Source organism: Pelobates fuscus, chromosome 1 (assembly GCF_036172605.1).
Source record: "Pelobates fuscus isolate aPelFus1 chromosome 1, aPelFus1.pri, whole genome shotgun sequence".
Taxonomy (NCBI): Eukaryota; Metazoa; Chordata; class Amphibia; order Anura; family Pelobatidae; genus Pelobates; species Pelobates fuscus.
Genome location: NC_086317.1, coordinates 70,736,313 through 70,758,913, shown reverse-complemented (window position 1 = coordinate 70,758,913; position 22,601 = coordinate 70,736,313). Strand labels below are relative to the sequence as shown.

At 38.7% G+C, this 22,601-nt stretch overlaps 1 protein-coding gene across 1 annotated transcript in view; it reads left to right on the top strand.

The window, feature by feature from the left end:
• The first annotated feature begins 2,250 nt into the window (after nucleotides 1-2,250).
• RABGEF1 (RAB guanine nucleotide exchange factor 1) overlaps nucleotides 2,251-22,601 on the top strand; it is a 32,419-nt gene continuing 12,068 nt past the window's right edge. The window contains exons 1-3 of the mRNA XM_063449679.1: nucleotides 2,251-2,364; nucleotides 15,029-15,214; nucleotides 16,010-16,179. Of these exons, the coding sequence (XP_063305749.1) occupies nucleotides 15,036-15,214; nucleotides 16,010-16,179 (349 nt within the window). The 5' untranslated portion in view covers nucleotides 2,251-2,364; nucleotides 15,029-15,035. The remainder of the gene's footprint in view (nucleotides 2,365-15,028; nucleotides 15,215-16,009; nucleotides 16,180-22,601) is intronic.

Genomic DNA, 22,601 nt, shown 5'->3' with positions numbered 1-22,601 from the left:
AGTACTCTAGCACTTTGTTCATGACTGCTTCATTCTGTTTTATTGAGAGAGGTTATTTTTTTTGTGTTTTAGTTTTTTATTTAAAAATGTATGTAATTGATGTTTTTAAGCCAATATTTGATATCAGATCCTGGTTGATAATCAGGTTTTTCACTCTGGATTTATTCTCAAACAGACTACACGGATTATTATATTTCATTTTTGTAGAGTGCCTGCATATTCCACTGACCTGCACAATATAAAATGGGTGATGGAAAAGTTAATGTTAAACAAACGTTGCAAAAATATAAAATACACAGTTACATTATTCTGGACAGGCAGGGAATCATTGAAAAGACTGGCTGAGTGGAAAAGAAGATGAATGATGAGTGTTGTTTCTTGTGTTAAAAACTGACTTATCTGAAGATGGTCTTTAGGTGAAAGTAGTGATAGGAGCAATTGATTGAATATCGGGCTGGAGAGACCAAAATCAATAATACAAGGCTTGGGTGGGTGATAAGATTGTGACATTATTTATTTATTGTATTATTATTTTGTTATTCACATTTGTATTGTGATTGAGAAATGGCATGTACATTTGTGGCGAAAGTGACTTGGAGGGGACTACTTGCCAACCTTTTGCCCTGTGACGATGGCCCCTTTAATTTGTTTTGGCTGAGAGACACAATTTGTGGCTATTGGGACTTTAGACAATGGTTCTTCGAACTCCCGAACAGTCGATGTGGCCGACATTCGACATTCAAACATGTGGTTGCGTCCATCTTGTTCGCATGGACTAAAACCGCGAATAGACTTCAGGGGGACTTAGCCGTGAATGCCCTGGAACTATCTTCGTCATGAAAACCTCACGGTTCCCGGTCGGTCCTCCAACGGCACTTAGCCGCGAATCTATAGAACTGCTTTGGGCATGAAATCCTGTGTTTGCCAAAAATATGACTTACATAAAATTTCTGAACCCCTTATCTGATCTGGTTGTTTTTTTGGATATGTTGTTCACCCAGATCAGAAGTATCAGGGGGTGTAAAATTTATGGGGATATTTTGTGTTTTGGTTACTTATGATACTTTATAAAAATGTGTGTTTTTTCTGCCTGGGGTTAATTAAGTAAATGCATTAACTACCTTAATGATATCACAGGCAGAGGGGAGGGATTGTTTACTGTACGTGGGAGTGTCGCTCATTGTAACATTGTAACATTGTTTTTATTGGTCTGTACAGTTTGCAATGTGGTTCTCCATCAGGTCCAGGATGTGTGCCTCTGGCCTGAGAAATTGTATATAAAGCCAACCTGTACCATTAAACTTTCAGTTCTACTTCACCCTCAATCTAGAGTCTTGTCTCTTATTGGGGGAATTGCTATATCACTACAAGGGATTGCTATGATCATCATACTCCCTTGGATAATCACTAGCTCTTGTAAGAGCTGTTCCTGCTACGCTCTCTGAAGGATGAAAGGTTCACCCGCGGAACCTGGAGTCTTGTCGTAGGTCCAGGGTGGGTAGGAGACGACGAGACCCCAACCAAGCTGCGGCGGTTCGTGGGGTCTGCGGTACTTATGGTGTCTGGAGAAGTGCTTGGAGCCCTCGGTAAGCACTAGGAGCATCAGTCGGCGGAGGTACCCAACTGGGGTACAGGAAGCTCCGTTACAACAATGCATGGGAAAATTCCAATACAAAGAAACAAAATATTTGCAATCAATATGACAACCTTTTCTTAAGAATTTAAGATAAAATGGAAAAAATATATGGTTATAGGGGGAACTTAAAGGGACACTCTGGGCACGAATATAACAATGCTTTTGATACATTTTGGCTTAATTAAAATGCTGTCCTGAACGTTCCATTTCCTTAAATTCACTGTTCAGTAAATAGTATCCCTCACCAATGAATTCTGCTAAAAAACAAATAAAAAAAAATTCCTTCCCAGTTTTATTGCCAAAAACATTTTTTTTAAAAACATTCTTTATTTTAAAGTTATTTGCTTAACTTCTAAAAAAATTATTATTTTACAAATGCACTTTTAACACGTTACCTATACTCAAACATAACATGAAAATATTTGGCATCTCCTGCGGTGCATTACATAATGTACTGTGATATTTAATACAGGGCCTTGTTGCAGAAATTGCACAATAACAATAATCTTTACATAACAACACTAAACACAGCACAACATGTCCACAGGACACTGTGCGCACTCTGTACACACACCCGGAAGCCAGCAGCCAGAGCGAGGCTTGGAACGCACGGCTCCCGGTGACGTAGCACGCAGGGCCCTGCTGTTTGTTCGGCTCTGCTCAGGGGAAAGAGTGAGGATACCCACAGGGGAGCATAGTGTCCTACCGGCAGCCGCTGGGAGAAGGAGGTGAGGAGCAGGACTGGAGTCTGTGTGAGGGAGGGAATTGCTGTGTGTGTGTGTATAGTACGGAGAGAGGAGGGCGGCTGGCTGCTGGCTGCCCTATTGCTGGGCGCCGGGAAACTGTCAGTGACAGGGCTGACATGCTGGGCTTGCCAGAGCGACCATGGTTTCCATGATAATCCTCACTTGCACACATTGAGGGGGGATACCCTTGTATGTAGAATTCAAAGGCTGCACATAGGAAATCAACTTATTGAGGAATGTTGCAGCCTGTGAATGCTGCATACAGCCTGTGAATGCTGCATACAGCAGGGCAGTACTTTTCATGTGCTGACTATCAATATGTGCAAGTGTCCAGGGTTATGTGAGGGATATGGCAACCTTAATTAGCATGCAACCAGTATATATATATATATATATATATATATATATATATATATATTATACAACCAAGAGATTCAGGGAGGCAATTGAAGTCTGACAATACAAGGACGTGGTGATAAATCCTTTGTACAGCGCTACGGAATTTGCTGGCGCTATATAAATAATATTAATAATGAACATCGGGTATACGTTGCTAATAATTGATATTCAAAAAAAAAAAAAAAATGCACCAACGTTTTCTGTAAGGTTGTACAGCAAGTTCTCTGTCACTTCAACCGTTTCACATGATGCTCAGCCGCTGAGCTGAGATTCCACCAGGAGATTCAGGGTGGCGATTGAAGCCCAGGCCAGGCCTGACGATACAAAGACGTAGGGAGAAATGATCAGCGGCTATTCATTGCTAATAATTAAAAAAAAAATAAAAGGGCTCCATCATATTCTGTAGCATTGTACAGGGTCTTATCACTCCCACTTTAACCATTTTCCTTGATGCTCAGCCACTGAGAGTCATATTATATTGTAGTTCACAACTGCTACAGGGTCAAAGTTATCCATAAATGTTCTGTAAAGAAATGGTGTCATGCGCAATATGACATTAATAGCGGATTTCTTGTCACTCTACAAATTGTGCTGGGCTATGCCTCTCTGCTCTGGTTCCAGTGTTATATCATCCTGTGTATGCTACATGTCATACAGTCTTAAGAGAATAACACAATAATTTGTTCTCCTTAGGATAGAATTATATATCAAATTTAAGTGGTGACCCAGCTTGACATAATGTTTTTTATAAACACAGACATCAAATCAAATGGAGGAGCAGAATAGAAAGCACAAAGAAAAAAAAATCCGTGTTTGTCTATGTTTTATTTCTTTGTGTTTTATATTTTAAACCTCATTTTATCCTGGACTGCCACTGATTTTAAATATTTTAAAATGTTAAAGGACCACTATAGTGCCAGGAAAACATACTAGTTTTCCTGGCTCTATAGGGTCTCTTGGTCCTCCCCACCCTCAGGGCCCCCCTCCCGCCAGGCTCTAGGGGGTAGAAGGGGTTAAATTTACCTATTTTTCCAGCGCCGGACGGGGGACTCTCCTCCTCCTCCTTCTCGTCGTCATCGGCTGAATGCGCATTCTCAATGCTTTCCTATGGACGCTGGCGTCTTCTCACTGTGAAAATCACAGTGAGAAGCGCGGAAGCACCTCTAGCGGCTGTCAATGAGACAGCCACTAGAGGCTGGATTAACCCTAAAGTAAACATAGCAGTTTCTCTGAAACTGCTATGTTTATAGAAGAAAGGGTTAATCCTAGCTGGACCTGGCACCCAGACCACTTCATTAAGCTGAAGTGGTCTGGGTGCCTATAGTGGTTCTTTAAGGTGGGTTAATTGTAGGTATATCTTTAGCCTGAAGGAGTACCTGTACATCGTTTTATTTAGCTTGTTGGCTGATTCCATGTTAACAATACACAATAATGTGTTCTAACACCCAGTTGTTGGCCAGTGATATTTTCTGTTTATTTGCTATCACACTAACACTGTTCCTGGCAATTTTTTACATTTTTATTCTGTATTGATTATTTTCTCAGTTAAGACGCAGATCAACACAATTTGGGTTTATTCACTGAAGTGAGAGTTGCAGGGAAGTGCGAGTTCAAAGTGAATTTCAGAATTTAGACCAAAAAAAATTTCTGATCTTGGTTTGGCTATTTTTAATTTTTAACTCACTTTGCATTCCCAGCAGGTCTCAATAACAGTTCATTGATTTTTACAATATTTTTTCTTAATTGCGAAATACTCACATAAAATCATTATTGTTTAAATAGTGCTTTTGTTGAGCATTGTATTGTTTTCTGCATGTAGTTGCATTGTCTCTACAATATAAAAATATATATTAGGGATCGACCGATTATCTGCCGATATTCCAATATTTTTTTTTTTTTTTTAAGTATCGGTATTGGCCGATAATCACCGGCAATACCAATAATGAATGAGGGGGTTGGCACGTCCATAAGACTGCACAAGCCGCCTTAGGGTACACCGCCAGGGGGGTGCTAGATCGGAGTGAACGGCAGGAGATTTGCACACAGCGCTCCCTCCTACCAGGCACTCTGTGTAGAGTGGCCGAGCGGAGCAGTGTGCAACGCGGTACGGAAACTTGTGTTCCTGTACCCGGCCGGACTGAAAGGAAGTGCTCGCTGAGAGAGCACTTCCTGTCAGTCTGACCGGGTATAGGAGACCGAATCTTCTGTACCGCGGTGCGCACTGCTCCGCTCAGCCACGCTACCATGAGATACACCGGGGAGCAGTGACCAAGGAGAGGAGAGATAAAGGGGCACTAAGGGACAGGGGGGGGGAGGGGGGGTGTTAAGGATCACTTTAGAACACTATATGGTACAGGGGGAGGGGGTGGTAAGGAACACTATGGGGGAGGGTTGGTGGTAAGGAACACTATGGGGAGGGTTGGTGGTAAGGAACACTATGGGGGAGGGTTGGTGGTAAGGAACACTATGGGGGAGGGTTGGTGGTAAGGAACACTATGGGGGAGGGTTGGTGGTAAGGAACACTATGGGGGAGGGTTGGTGGTAAGGAACACTATGGGGGAGGGTTGGTGGTAAGGAACACTATGGGGGAGGGTTGGTGGTAAGGAACACTATGGGGGAGGGTTGGTGGTAAGGAACACTATGGGGGAGGGTTGGTGGTAAGGAACACTATGGGGGAGGGTTGGTGGTAAGGAACACTATGGGGGAGGGTTGGTGGTAAGGAACACTATGGGGGAGGGTTGGTGGTAAGGAACACTATGGGGGAGGGTTGGTGGTAAGGAACACTATGGGGGAGGGTTGGTGGTAAGGAACACTATGGGGGAGGGTTGGTGGTAAGGAACACTATGGGGGAGGGTTGGTGGTAAGGAACACTATGGGGGAGGGTTGGTGGTAAGGAACACTATGGGGGAGGGTTGGTGGTAAGGAACACTATGGGGGAGGGTTGGTGGTAAGGAACACTATGGGGGAGGGTTGGTGGTAAGGAACACTATGGGGGAGGGTAGGGGGTAAGGAACACTATGGGGGAGGGTAGGGGGTAAGGAACACTATGGGGGAGGGTAGGGGGTAAGGAACACTATGGGGGTGGGTAGGGGGTAAGGAACACTATGGGGGTGGGTAGGGGGTAAGGAACACTATGGGGGAGGGTAGGGAGAGGGAACCTGCAGTGTCAGGAAAACGGATTGTTTTCCTGGCACTGGAACTTCCCTTTAATAAAAAAAAGATTTGCAAAAAAAAATGTTGCAGAATATCGGTAAGCTATCGACCTAAAAGTTCACAAATTATCGGTATCGGCTCTAAAAAAATCAATATCCGTTGATCCCTAATAAATATATATATATATTTATATATATAAAATATAACTTTGCAGTGTGTTTTGAAACAAATTGTGCTATTTTAAGGGCTGAGTTATTTATAGGTGTGTGCGGTTGCTTGTGCTTTTGGTTTCATTTCCATAACGTTCATTCACCATTGAGTGGCAAGGTCCTGTTCAGTGACTCATTGACCAATACTAAAATCACATATACAGTGTGAAGGCCATACAATTACTTTTGTCTCACTTTATGACTGATCTAATAAATAATTGCAATTGTCATTATTACAGTGCAGTTATAGCAGGATCTTCTGTAGTGGCACACATTTTATTTATGTTTTATTGTTTGTTTTTTAACTTTTAGTGAAGAATCATTTCCTATTGTTAAGAATTCATATTGGTTATAAGGTAAAGTGTCGTGGCCTTACATTCGTGCTGACTATTTCTTATGAATCATGTCAACCATGAGCCACCCATTCCCAGTTTAGATTATATTGTACTAAAAATACATGTATTGCATCCCTATGTTATTACACAGTTTGACAAATCCAGGATGCAGAGAGTAATGACTCAGAAAAATATTTGTACCGGTTTGTACATTTTAGAGTATTTTACATTTACTTTAGGAATGTAAAAATACTAGTTTGAGTACAGAGCTATTTGTATTAGACCGGCTAGTTTTCAGTCTGTTGTATACAACGTTTGTTGTTGAACAATTTGACAAACTAACCAGAATAAAAGATTAGAAAAAAAAAAAGTAATCCACAAAAGTAAATTGGGTGAGCCAAAATAAGGGCAGTTGAAACCTTTTTGTGTTTTTCATCAAAGGCATCCAGGTGTATTAAATTATAAGTTTATTAATCATGCACATTGGAGCTAAAACCATAAGTTTGGTAAATTTACTTTTAAAAATGGATAGTGTGTAGTTAGAACAATACAAGAGTTGGAGATTAACTTTTTATCTGATATATTTTTAATTGGGGGTGGGGGGTGGAGGGAGCTGACTATATTTTGCATTATGGATTGTCTGCTAAAACCACAGTAAAAAGACAAAGTACACACCCTTTTAATATGTAAACATAGATAGTAAAGTCCGGAATACAGGAAACATAAAAAAAAATAAAAATTGTAAATGAGGGTACCAACGGCTCCAGCATGTAATAATGGCAGAAAAGTCAGGAGTCCAAAGAGTTTACCATAAATTTCTTTATTCGACCCTGTAGGGTTACATTAAAGATGTGTTGAAAGTTTTTTTTGAATGAAACACGTAAAATTGCGATGTTTTGCTGATCCTTTTCACTACTTTCCGTCACAGTGGTGCTTTGCTACTTGGTATTTTGATATCATTAAAAAAAATGTATATTTTTTTTATTTTAATCCTATGGGTTCGAATAAAAAAAATAACATTTTTATGGTAAACTCTGTGGGCGCCTACATTTTCTGCCATTCTCCTTGACTCATATCAGAACATTCTTTCTAACTTTCATAAATTATTTCTTGCGTCATCCTTAATGATGCAAGTTCCAACTAAAGGCTTGTTTATGCTTCTCCCTTCACATTTGAATTGAAGCAATACATGCTTGTTGGTCTGCCACTAGACTATAACCCCACTATAGTGTATGATAAACATAGCTGCCAGATATGTCCATTTACACACTATTTAGTACAAATAACACCTTGCTGGTACATTGTCTTCTTCTATTGGTTTAGGTTTGAATTTAGTATTCCACTAGCCTACAAAGCAGTGAAAACAACAACCTTAACTAAATTCCATGTCTTATTCAAAAGTACACAACATCCTTCCATAATGCTATGCATAGTCCTACTAGGCTTTTATACTCTTGTCCTGTAAGAAGTCCCTAAAACTGATCTATTTGGAAAGGCTTACAAGACAAGTCCTCTGTACCCCTCCATCTCTGCCTCACCTCCCACAACCGGCCCTTCCATAATCTATTTTCACCCCATCTCACCTTACTTTACAGTTGCATTGCATATCTCATGACTTTTATCCATATGTTTATTCAGGTATGGACATCTTACATGGTGATTTCTCTTCCCTTTTTAGATTTTTCTATTTACGTCTTGGTTCATACTTTAGTTTCCCTAGATTACAAGCAGAGCCCTCCTCGTGTTTCATCTATGTTCATCTTACCTTTTGTCACCTATGTGTTTTCATATTCCCATTATACACAGCCTTTGAATATATTGGTATTAAATGAATAGGGCTTTTAAGTATTCATATGCTTGACTAGTGTTATTTTGATATTGCTACATCCAGCACCCACTATATCTCTTAATATTCTCAATAATCTAAGGTAGTGCAAGCTGCTTTAAGTTACTGCAACTGTCAGAGGTAGCGGGGGGACTTATATTATGCACATATCATACAACCACTTGTTACAGGCATGTCATGATTATAATGATGGAATTTCAGTGAAATAACAGCACAGTTGAGAGATCTACTGAGACAAAGTAAGGACTATTTTGTCTCAGTAGTTGTCCTACGCCTGACATTTCCTTCTAGACACTGGATGGGACTGCAGCCACCCAGAAGTGTAATTTACCCAGCAAGTATTTAGATTTAGCTATGGAGGATCCCGCTGTGTCACAGGATCTTCCATAGACCTCATTGCTCTACGCATGAGCGAGAGTTCATCAGTAATGTCGCCTCCTGGTGCTTAAGTAGAAGAGGATCAGCTGGGAGAAGACCGAAAAAAGGTGGACTAAAACATTCTTCTATAGAAACAATAAAAAGGTATCACCACAAAGTGAATGTGTTTAGTGAATACAAAGTATAAATTATACTTACCTTAACAATAACTGAAACAGCCTCCCCAGGTCATTACCCAGACAGAATGACCTTTACTCAGCAATATAGAAAACCAAAAATGTTTGGGATATGGCTGTTAAATCTAAAAATAAGGAACAAAACAAATATATAGTGTAATACAGTTTGGTAAGCAATTATGCGCTCAATGAAATGCACTCACAGGATATGAATGGTAATAGCACTCAAGGGTGCCTCCCCCAATGTTGTTGGGGGGCTCTCTTTCTCCCTCCTGTTGATCTGGTAGGGTGGATGTAAAACAGGATTTCAGTAGGTGGTAAAAAAGGTCAGAAGCTTTATTGGAAGGTGAACAATCACCCATAAATAATAAAATATAAACAGCAAAGGTCCTACGCGTTTCGTTCCCAGTACTGGAACTTCCTCATGGACCATACAAGTTAAAAACAAATACAAATAATAACAATATGCAGTTACTTGGCTTGTATATTTTCTAGGGTTTCTAAGTTGGTTTGGGAATATTATGCAGGCATACCCCCACTGATACCGGAGAAACTGACGGAAGCCAAGCACAGAGAGATGGACACAGGTTTCTTCAGGAAGGAAGAGATTCTTTATTGGATCACCGATCGGGACTCAGAGGGACTAGCGTCACCAAAATACAGCAAATTCTGAGCCCCGGACAATAGTGCAGGCTCCTTATATAGGCATATCCTCCCATATTAAGCTCCACCCGCACATTCTCTTAACCAATCAACACAAATAAGAATTAACTTCCTGTTTGACCGCATGGCTTGTCCAGCACAATGGAGGAGGGGAATACTATATCCTGTATTCTTGCACATGCTCCGTACACTACTGATCGTATCTTGCCTCGTGCAACCAACTGATCGATACGTCAGCATATGCACGTACACATGCCACGTGGTAATCTCGGCCTACTAAATTTATTTTTACCGAGATTCCACCACACCACTTTTAAGTACACAATGGGACCAGAGCATTTATGTAAAACGAAAATTCACTTCCCAATGCATTGCAATAGTCATTTATAGGCATAACTAATATAAGCAAATACAATTTTTTTCTCTCTTCTGGTTTTCCTGCCACATAGTTAATTTTCTCTACAAAAAACATGTGCTTTACATACAGTTAGACTGCAAGGCTTGCTTTGAAACGACTTTTTGGAAGCTGGAAGTAAGATATCAGTTTAAGCCATAAAGCTGGAGGGTAAGAGGGGAATTTGCAACTACTAGTCTCAAGGTGAAAACAGCCAGAGGGTTTTCTGGAAAAACAGTGACTTAAAAAGAAAGACGCTGTTTGCCATGGGGTCAGCAAAATTATTCTCTTCTTTATTCTTCATTATTCTCCCCTTTCAGCCACTTACCTTAATCCATTGCCGGGCTCCCTTGGATGCTGGTGACCTCTCCTACCCCGCCGACGTCAGCTCCCGAGTGGAACCGAATGCGCATTCAAACCACCCATAGGAAAGCATTACTCAATGCTTTCCTATGGACGTCCAGCATCATCTCAGTGTGATTATCACACTGAGAATCGCGGAAGTGGTGTCTAGTGGCTGTCAGGTAGACAGCCACAAGAGGCTGGATTAACCCTCAATGTAAACATAGCAGTTTCTCTGAAACTGCTATGTTTACAGCTACAGGGTTAAAACTAGGGCGACCTGGCACCCAGACCACTTCATTGAGCTGAAGTGGTCATTTAAGGGTGGGTTAGGTGAATTTGTTTTTATATATTATGAATCTGGGGTTTATTTATTAAAGTGTGACTTGTGGAGAAAAAAAGCAGGAACTATGAGGGAAGAGTAACTATTAGTCCAGTTTAGCCGAACACAAAAGGTATAAGAGTTCGGCAGTCTTTGCCAACTAGGGTAAAACAGCAGCCCACATTAACAGTCCTCTGGAGCAAGGCCAGAGCAAGCATGTCTCTGAGTAAACATCTTGTCATCAATACAGTCATGATGGCTCCCAGTGAATTCACATGAGCATGCGGGGGAATGTCCGTACTCACGAGTCACTTGACGTACTCTCGCGAGTATGTCCATACTCACGAGTCACTTGACGTACTCTCGCGAGTATGTCCATACTCACGAGTCACTTGACGTACTCTCGCGAGTATGTCCATACTCACGAGTCACTTGACGTACTCTCGCGAGTATGTCCATACTCACGAGTCACTTGACGTACTCTCACGAGTATGTCCATACTCACGAGTCACTTGACGTACTCTCGCGGGTATGTCCATATTCACGAGTCCCTTTACGTACACTTGCGGGTATGTCCATACTCACAAGTCACTTTACGTACACTCTTGGCTATGTCCATACCCGCGAGTGTACGTAAAGTGATGGTTCGTGAAGCCGTGTATGCCTGTAACTTGTTGGAAGGAGTCTTAGGAGGAGCTTAATGTTTAAAGTTCTAGTGTGTTACCTGCCTTTTCCTGCCAAGACACAGTGGATATCCCTGTTGTTGTGCCCTACCTCTAATCCTAAGGAAAATAAACAATGGTATGTAAAAATGTTTTTGTATACCAATCCAGTTCAAGCCAGGCTTAGCTAGAGCACGCATTGCAATAAGGAGGATATATAGAAATATAGTTTCATTTCTGCTCTTTTCTGTGCTGACTGCCAGGTACAAGGGACAGAGTTTACAACCATGATTGGCATGGAGGTACCCTGGGTTGTGGATATTTACATTGTTTTATTTCATCACACCTCACAAATGCATATTAAATATAAGACGTTGATGAGCATAATATTACTTTTAAAACTTTTTTTTTTTTTTTTTTTAAAGTGACGTTTCTTTAAATAGAATTTCACTCATCGGATTTCATTGTTTAATCTTTGTTGAATGGAACACTGTGTATTAAATTTCTTAATAAAAGTAATGTTGTGCAGGCCACACCTAAAGAATGTTCTGGCCTGGTTTGTTGCTTCTTGCATAACATGTTATTTATAAAAAGAGGAACTAAATACTACATGACAAATGAAATTTCCTTCTACAAAAAACTAAATGTTGTAAATATCTGGTGCCCCTGGACCAGAACACACTTTTCTTTTTTTGTGAAGCACACCTTTCAATGTGTGTAAATTTTTCGCAATGACCAGTTATGCAATTATGCTTCCTGCATGTGGCAAGTTGGTTATTCCAATATGGAAGAAGGCCTTGCCCTACCAGATTCCAATTTGGGATCGCCTGTTGTTGCATACTAATAAGTCACGAGGGAGTATTCCCTAAACATAGCCTTGTATTGAATTGAAAATCGAATTGCAGAGTTGAGGTTAATGTAGCCAATCATAGACCATGTTTCTAGTTTGTCTATTTTTGCTTCCAATTTTAAAATGTTTTGTTAATTACTACAATTCCTGCATTAGTGAATATACTCCTATAGTGTGACATTCCTCTATGTTGGATATAGAATGCAGGCAGATTTGTTTATTATTTAGTTTGGCTAATGTCCTTGTTGACATTTATAATTATTTAACTTCGGGATAGCTTAGGTAGTAAGTGTTTTGTTGTTGTTTTTTTTGTTTGTTTTTTTTAACTTCTATTACTTGGGCTTGCATTGCATCAGTTTAATTTAACAAATAATATATATATATATATATATATATATATATATATATATATATATATATATATATATATATATATATATATATATATATATATATATATATATATATTTTTAAATTACCAGCCTGTAAATACACACTATACAAATGGATTATCCATATCACAAGACAGATTTTTGTATACGTCTGTAATTTACACTTCCTCAGTGTTGTGGTTTTTCAGCTGACCTCTTAGTTTCTAGTTCTGATCATGACATTTTATTACTCGACTTTTATAAAAAAGGGTCAGATACTAAAACAGGAAATTGATGTTTCATCTTTACTGTCTTCTGGACATATTTTCAACAATGTTAAAACAAACAAATAAATAAAAATGAACTATTGGTATTTTTATTTTTCTATTTCTTTCTTTTTTTTTTTTTTTTTTTTTTTTTTTTTTTTTTACAAATAAGGTCTATTAAGCAACCCCCACCCCCAAAATGTTTATTAAAATTAGTATTTGTACTTGACTAAAATCCCTGGCTTTTTACTTTAATACCTAAAAATGTCAGCTGATCGTGGGAGTATCCTAAGGGGAACTTGTTGAATCAACTAAACATTTTCCATTCTTTCTCAAACATTTCCTAGAGAGAGATAAGATTACTTCCCTTTTTTCCCCCTCCCCTGTGGTCAAATGGAACCTTAAATAGTGCTTAAGTCTTTAACAGGAGTATAGATAATTTTTGCTTCTTCTGCCAGTTTATAATTTTATTTTATTTATATTTAAATTGCAGGTTGACCCTTTTCCCAAATACTGTGCTTTATTTAACAATCTGGAAATGGCTGTGGAGAAACTCCATAATTATTTTTTATTTTTATTTTTTTTATTCTCTAATTTAGCCATGTTTTCCACAAATGAAGTTCTAAATGTATAACATGATTAGAACGCTCTATTGTTTCAGCAATGAGATACAAAAAGAACCTATCATTTAAAAAGACACTATAGGCACTCAGACAACTTTTATCTCATTGAAGTGCGCTGGGTGCAGTGTTCATTTCCCTCTAACCCTGCAATGTAAAACATTATTTAGGTATCCTAGAACACGATTTAGAGGATAAAACCCCCTCAGCCGTACACCAGTTTCGTACACTGCCATGGTAAACTATTATTCCATGGATTTCTGCATGCTCTTAATGTCTGTCTATGGATAACCAGGGAAGAGACTGTTTTACACAATTTATGATCAAACTGTTTTATATTTACCAAGTAGCCATTTAAACTTGTCCATTAATTGTACCTTGTTCAATTTCTTTAAATAAAGTTGATTTAAAATGTAAAATGTCCTTAATAAATAAATATGTAAAAAAAAAATACATGTGATCGTTAAAACGTAGTTGCTATGGTGAGTTCTCTTCCCTACCATAAAAGGTGCAGAATGTGCTCTGCAATGCTATGCAAGTTTACAGTCCTTATGAAATTATCTAGTTGTCCAAGTTGCAGCAGGAAATAGAAACCATTCCCCTCTGGGAATATGTACATTTAAAAAAAATAAAAAAGGAAAAAAAAGTGCTGACAAGAGCCAAGACTAAATATAAACATAGCCAAGTAAGACACACCCTATTGCTTATACATTTATAATGCTTTTGTTTGAGCAGCAGTTTTCTTTATTTTGTGTGTATTTACAGAACGCAGAAGAAAAGGCTGCTGGTATAATAATTAGAATATATAGTTATGTTTACTTTTATTAACTGACCTGAGAAAGGGGAAAAAAGGGTGTGTACAACACATAGATGTTAAAGAGACACTGTAGGCACCCAGACCACTTCAGCTAATTGAAGTGGCCTGGGTGCTGTGACCCTTTTGCACTTAGTGCTGCAATGTAAAACATTGCATTTCCAGAGAACTGCACTGTTTACATTGCAGTTCTAAGTCTGCCCTCTGTGGCTGTCAGACACAACAGACAGCCACTTGAGGGCTTCCGGAATCCAAACTGACTTTTGGTCCGTTATCTGACGCCGGGCATCCTCATAGACCTCCAGCGTCAGATTTTCCCCAGTGGAAAGCATTGAATAATGCTTTCCTATGGGGAGGTCTAAAGCGGGCATGGCCATTGCCGCTCATGCACATTTGGTCTCCCTGCCGGGGAAGGAGAGTGGGCAGAGCTTGACCTAGTGCTGAGTTACGTCAGCGCTGGATTCAGGTAAGAGGCTGAAGGGATTTCAACCCCTTCAGCACCATTGGAGAGGGGTCCTGACGGGGAGGGAGGGAGGGGAGGGAGGGAGGGGGGGGGGGGAGGGCTGTCACTTTCAATGTTTAAAACATAGGATATCTTCTTCTTTATGATAAATTATTTACTGCTTCGGAGCTGTTGGATTAAGTTGAACCGTGTGTGTCGTTGGTATTTTGCTTGGCATTGTTTGAGAGCACAAGCACATACACATAAGAGAGACTGATCTATTCAATTGTGCATGATATCCCCACTTTAAATCAGTGTGCTCAGTTGTAACAGGCCATTCTAATTTTGGCAGAAATAAGGCCTGGAAATAATGCTTATGTCACCCTTTGATTTTCCTACTACAGATATAAGATGAGCCTGAAGTCGGAGCGTAGAGCAATCCATGTCGATCAGTCAGAGCTACTGTGTAAAAAGGGATGTGGATATTATGGGAACCCAGCCTGGCAGGGATTCTGCTCCAAATGCTGGCGGGAAGAGTATCAGAAAGCACGGCAGAAGCAGATCCAAGAAGACTGGGAACTTGCTGAACGGTATATGTTTTATTTTTTAAGTCTGAAAAATCTTTAGCAGTTAACCTTACAGTTCAGATGTTCTGCAACTGATAGAAGTGATGTTACTGCCCCATATCTCCATTACATGGAAATTACTCTTTCATTGAGATACAGCTTCATTTGTTTTTTGTTTTTTGCTTGTTGGCTTATTGATTACTTTATGCTGGGGCCAGATATTAGTATTTAGAACTGCAGAGTTAAACGGAGTGCTCTGAAATTTTGTTTTTTGTTCTTTGAGTTATCTTATTCTATTGCTTTATTTATAGAAGTTGGATACTACTAATTTTAAATTTCACAGCAAAATATAGCAATTATTATTCCCTGTTGAAAGGAGACAGTTTACCATTAATATGTTTACAAATTATACAGGGTCACTTTGCAATGGGAATGAGAATTGAGCATATTTCAGGGGCATGATCTATACGCCAAAACTACTTCATTAAGCTAAAGTTGTTTTGGTGACTATAGCTTCCCTTTCAGAAATTCTTTTATTTTTCTCCACTAAATGATGAACGAACGCCTCGTTACTTTTATCTGCAGTTTAATAAAACGGCTATTTATCAACTTTTATCAAATCGTATATTCTATGCCCTCTTCTTCCTTTTCATATTAAACAATACTTTGACCTTTTGTCTCTTGAGCTCTTAAATCTGATCAATATACTTGGTAATCCTTGTGATACCATCCATGGGCAAGATTCATTTTTACTGGGCTTAGTGAGTTTAAGATGGACTTATAAAGTGAAGATTGACCTTTGATGTGTGACTTTTGTAGCTTACAGCGGGAAGAAGAGGCGGCATATGCAAGCAGTCAAGGCGCCCAAGGAGGGCAGTCTTCGCTTACCTTCTCCAAGTTTGAGGAAAAGAAATCCAGTGAGAAGGCTAGGAAAGTAACTACAGTCAAAAAATTCTTTACAGGCTCATCCAAAACACTACCTAAGAAAGGTAAACCCTTTGAATGCATTAACCATGTGACCATGTAGTTCAATGTAAAAAAAATTAAAATAATTGGCAATGCACTCGAGGTCGTGAGATGCAAATCTTTAATCTGTTTTTCAAATGCTTAACATGTCAACTTTTCAGTCCCATGCTGGACTTTTTTCAATTATATTTTGGCTCAGAGTTAAGCACCAGGGCACATACAAGACAGAGATGCTGTAAGTGCCAGGCTCCTGCAATTTTATATTTAGACATGAATATATTGTTCATCTTATTGTGTACATAGTTAGAGTAATAAACAACGTGCCACCACACTGTCTGCATTGCAAAGACTAAAACCAAATTTGTATAAATGTTCCAGGTGCAATATGTCTTGAACAAGTCAAACCTAGTGTCAGTGGTTTGATTCCTGGTAGTGCAAGCTATTGTGTTGCTAAATTGTAAAAAAACTTACAGAACAAAAAGTTAAAACTCCGATTACAATATCTTTTTTTATTACCAAGTTATTAAAATGGCGAGAATTATGAACACAGTGTTGGGATATGGATACATAGGTCTGGGTATATGGGGTATGGGACTAGAGGGATTAAAGCGGTTCAAGCCCCAATGGGGGAAACTTGTCTAAAAAGCTGCAAACTACTTAACTATTAAAGTGCCTGTGTTGATTAATAAATACAATATATATTTTTTTCTTTAACAACTTTTGTACTCATATTATTTTTCAGCTTTCTCTTATTCCTAAATTAAAATTCTTTCCTTATACCATAGCCCTATTTACTAACTATCCCACTTGCCATATATTGTGAATGCTCTGCTCCTGCCTTGCTCTACCTTCAATCTCCCTTTTTTGTTTAACCCACTATGGCTGCCTGGCTGGCTTGCTTCCTGATTTTATTTCAGCGTTTGAAGAAAAGCCTAGCAATCCAGTACATGTGGGCAGGGAGCCCACTGCGGATCTTCTCAGGGATTTGAAATGTTTTTTTGTTCCTCCTTGGGAACTGTCCTCCCCTGCGGAAGGTAATGCAGAACAGTGTGCACTGTGAGCTTGCTTTTGCACGGTGTTGGTTTTCTATAGGTTAGCTGCAGCTGCTAGTTGTGCTCCTTAACCTAGTCTCTGCATTAAAGCAGCATTACTTCTGGGTTGTTTGTCATCTATGTGAGAAAATAACTTTACATTATGCAAAATGTTTACAAATTTCTTATGTGCAATATTTTTACATGGTTTTATTTAATCATGTAGTGCTGCTTCAATGCAGTGGTGCAGTATATAGTGCTGTGTTTTTTAAATATAAAGATTGTAGAAGTGGTAACCCATCTCTAGAGGTGCCACACAGGAGGGTTTGTTAATTAGAACTGCAAATTTTAGGCCCACAATAGCTGAATTGGAAAAGATTTGCCTGCTTCGCTCTTTAAGCCTTAACGTTGATTTTCCTTAACAATTCACCACAATTCAGTTTATTGAATAAATCCTTATATTGCTAATGGGCGTCTACAGAGGAATTGGCTATAATGTTTCACTACTAATTGCCTGATCTGAAATGGACAAAAAGGATTATCATAGACATTGATAATGTCTATGTTGATTCTACTTTTCCCTATGCTAACATGACAGACAATCTCTGCATAAATAGACAATTGAGTTAAATATGTACTTTAATGGGTAATAAGGCTTTATCTGCAACTGGGAAACATTCTGAGACGCACACCAGCAGTGATATTTGTCACAGCAATCAATGCCTGAAAAAACTTGGCCTGCACTTAAATACCTGATCCACTCCTGCTTCACCTTCACAGTCCTATCATCAAAAATCCTGAAAACTTAAAGTATACTGGTATGGGATTCAAGAGTTCACCAGGAATATTGATGGAACAAGTTATAATATCATTCTCACTGTTGCTTGGTCTGGCATTGTACCCATTTGGTATGTTAAACTATGGCTTGCAACCCCATATGACAGGTAGTAGTGCCATTATGAGGATCGAGGTAGAGCCAAAAATATTGTAGCATTTCTACTATAAATGTAATGCTGCACCCTGAATACATCTGAAATGAATCCATTGTTTTAAATCTCTTATTTGATTTATTGTTAATAGAAACATAGAAACATAGAATGTGACGGCAGATAAGAACCATTCGGCCCATCTAGTCTGCCCAGTTTTCTAAATACTTTCATTAGTCCCTGGCCTTATCTTATAGTTAGGATAGCCTTATGCCTATCCCACGCATGCTTAAACTCCTTTACTGGGTTAACCTCTACCACTTCAGCTGGAAGGCTATTCCATGCATCCACTACCCTCTCAGTAAAGTAACACTTCCTGATATTATTTTTAAACCTTTGTCCCTCTAATTTAAGACTATGTCCTCTTCTTGTGGTAGTTTTTCTTCTTTTAAATATAGTCTCCTCCTTTACTGTGTTGATTCCCTTTATGTATTTAAATGTTTCTATCATACCCCCCCCCGTCTCGTCTTTCCTCCAAGCTATACATGTTAAGATCCTTTAACCTTTCCTGGTAAGTTTTTTTTCCTGCAATCCATGAACCAGTTTAGTAGCCCTTCTTTGAACTCTCTCTAAGGTATCAATATCCTTCTGAAGATAGGGTCTCCAGTACTGTGTACAGTACTCCAAGTGAGGTCTCCCCAGTGTTCTGTACAATGGCATGAGCACTTCCCTCTTTCTACTGCTAATACCTCTCCCTATACAACCAAGCATTCTGCTAGCATTTCCTGCTGCTCTATTACATTGTCTGCCTACCTTTAAGTCATCAGAAATAATCACCCCTAAATCCCTTTCCTCAGATGTTGAGGTTAGGACTCTATCAAATATTCTGTACTCTGCCCTTGGATTTTTACGTCCAAGATGCATTATCTTGCACTTATCCACATTAAATGTCAGTTGCCACAACTCTAGTTTACCTAAATCATTTTCCATTTGGCTTATCCCTCCTGGAACATCAACCCTGTTACATATCTTAGTATCATCCGCAAAAAGACACACCTTACCATCAAGACCTTCTGCAATAACACTAATAAAAATATTAAAGAGAATGGGTCCAAGTACAGATCCCTGAGGTACCCCACTGGTGACAAGCCCAAGCTTCGAATATACTCCATTGACTACAACCCTCTGTTGCCTGTCACTCAGCCACTGCCTTACCCATTCAACAATATTGGAATCCAAACTCAAAGATTGTAGTTTATACTAATCTACAAGACCTCACAATCATAAAGATTCCTTGCCCACAGTGAGTATCTTGTAACAGCACTGCCTTATTCTATATAACAAAAGAATATAAAAACCATTAACAGTTTTTCAGTTACCCCTTGCATATATTATGTCATGTTATTAGTGCTGTAATGTATTGTTTTAATAGTCCCTTTCATATTGCACTTGTTTCAAGGAAATTAAGTTTACGTCCAGTACAGGGTGTCAAAAACATTTGCACAGGTGTTCTCTTGGCAATCCTAAATCTTTGCAAATCGCCAGTCCCATTTTTTATAAAACCTAGCTGTTCTTGTATTTTTGGCATTAATACAAAAATGCAATCATTAGATATTTTGACCGATTTTAGGAAATATTAAAATGTGTGTTCTGTTATTTTTGCAAGTTGGGGAAGGGAGTAGGGAGTTGTTTTTTGCCTTTTTTTTTTTTTTTTTTATATGAATTATTTTTTATATAAAGTGCAAACACATTTCACTGCTCCGCACAGTGCCTAACATCATCTTCTGAAATATATTGCATTTCATCTCCCCTCATTTTCTGTATGTGTATTCCAAAATGCTCTCAAATAGTTTTTTGATAAATTCCCGCATTCCCAAACAGTTTAAATGCAATGGATTCCACTGCATACCTTTCCCTATGAACGGCAGTTCTTCCCTTTGGTATCAGTGATTATTTATTGTGTCAGTAGTGAAAAGCAATATTTTGGACCAAGAGTTGTTATTTCTTAGCTTGCCCACTCGCATATTACGCAGTGTGTCAGGCTTGTAGCCACGGACAAGTTTATAAATGTTTTTACTTGTAAGCTATAAATTGCTGTGTAGGAGATTTATTCTCCATAATAGATGACCGAAAATGTAATCAAAACTCAAAAAAGCAAATCCAAGTGTAAAGTAATACAGTCTGATCAGGAGTAAGCTTTCAGCTGGGATGGATTTTTGAAATATGGGAATAGTTCCCATATAAAATGTCACCTTACCAATTAAGATTGCAAAGGCAATGACACATAGAACTCCTGGAGCCTGAGATGCTTAGAATTTCTGGATTAGTAAATATTTTAGGATAAGAAAAGACCCAAGAAACAAGAAGGAGATGCTTCTGATAGGAGTCTGTCTGCAGCTATTTTACTAGAAGCTAGATATGGTTTTATTTTTTTATTATTATTTGAATTGTTATCTGCTGTATTCTCTTTGAATGCATTATGTTTACTAATTCTTTAAAACGTACCGTATTTGTTTCCTGTTAATCATTCCTTACCGTTTGCTCACCATTCGCTGTGTGTATGGGTGCCTGCTGCATGCTTGCTTCATGTTGGCTCATGCTCTGTAGTTGACATTTTGTTCACAGGTGAACAAGCTGTGGTTCTCAAGCTGCTGACTGACTACAACTCTCAGAATTCTCATTAATGCTGGATTCAAATTGGAGCTCTTAGATTACAGAGTTGTATTCAAGTAGTAGCTATTCATTGGATTACAGGCTGGCCACCATTATTTATTTATTTATTTTTTCATTTATTTTCTCTAATCATCTTATGTATATTTTTATCATGCCATTCATCATCAATGATTTTTGCAGTTCTTTGTGAAAAGCTCAGAGGTGGGTTGCTTCTTTACTCCATATATACATTACGAGAGATTTATCAAAGTGTCTCCTAAAGTTCCGTGCCCTGTTTTGCACCCCAACAGTCCTTTTTGAATTTTCAGCAGCTCACGAGATTTATAAATAGCTTTTTTTTTTCACACCACTTCTGATTAATTGGTAACAGACCGCATTGTGTAAAATGTTCACGTAAAACCGAATTCACAGATTAAAAAATTTGCCCATTAGAAATGGAAAATTACTTTTTTTTTTTTTTTAACACTAATTCAAATATGGAGAAGCCCACCACACAGTAGCAGGTTTCCCTCACAATTGGGCCACATGAAACATTGCTGGCAAATGCAGAATCAATCTATAATTTCAGGAAAATCAAGAATGACAGAATTTAAGAATACAAAATATGCCACTTATGAGCAATTTTTGGAACTACACTCTTCAGATTAATCTCTCTATTGTCTTATTTGCTTCTTTGTCCTTAGTCGGTATAGTAGCTTACTATACACATGGTAGTGTGTTTTGCATATTTTGGTATGTAATCTATATCCTGAGTGGGTTTTTAAGCTGTTTATTCTTTTGAAATGTTGTTGTAGTTCTGATGTTTGATTATTATTTTGCCAAGATATTCTGCAGTTCTATACAGTGTCTGCTGGCGTTTGATCATTATAAAACCGTTTTACAATGGCATTGTAGACAAAGTGCATTTGGAAGACAGACAGCCACTAAAGGTGTGTTTAGCCCTGCAATGTTCTCCAAAATGACAGGGTCACTGCGTCCAGGCCAAATCAGCTCAATGACTAGTGGTCTCTTAATTGCTTTTCTTTTTCATTTTGAATTGTAAACAGGAGCCCAGTAATCGAACACAATCAAGTAGATAAATATATTTCTATCCTTAGACTGTTCCTTTAAGTAGGACAGAGTTTAATATTACTTTTCTGTTCTAGTACATCTGCAAATCTAGTTTGTTTTCCTTGTCACACTAATACTGGGTGACTCACTAACCTAGTTTTCCATGCGCTGTAAATAAACTGCCTGAAAAGGCAATCCGGTATATTGTTACAAATAAGGAGTTCTCTTGTTTCCTGCATCTATCTCTGTTGCTTATTCTCTCTCTTGCATTAACATACAGTAACCATTAAAAAAAGAAATCTCAACTGTTAAAAAAACACAAAAAAAAACACACATTTCTTTGTTTATGGTTTAACTAGATTACACAAATCGGGTGTAACATCATGTTAACACATGGAAACACTTTTTTTGTATTTGTGTTTTATGTGGAAGATGTCGGCTGCTGAAATATGTTTGTATTGTGATTCATAAATAGTTTGCCTGCATGTGAATGGATTGCTGAAATTGTATACATATACAATGTGCGCTATTACCATTCACCAACACAAAACAATGGATCGTAACTAGAGATGTCCCGAACGGTTCGCTGGCGAATAGTTCCTGGCGAACATAGCTTGTTCGCCTCGGACGGCGAACATATGCGATGTTCGGTCCGCCCCCTATTCGTCATCATTGAGTAAACTTTGACCCTGTACCTCACAGTCAGCAGACACATTCCAGCCAATCAGCAGCAGACCCTCCCTCCCACCTCCTGGACATCATACA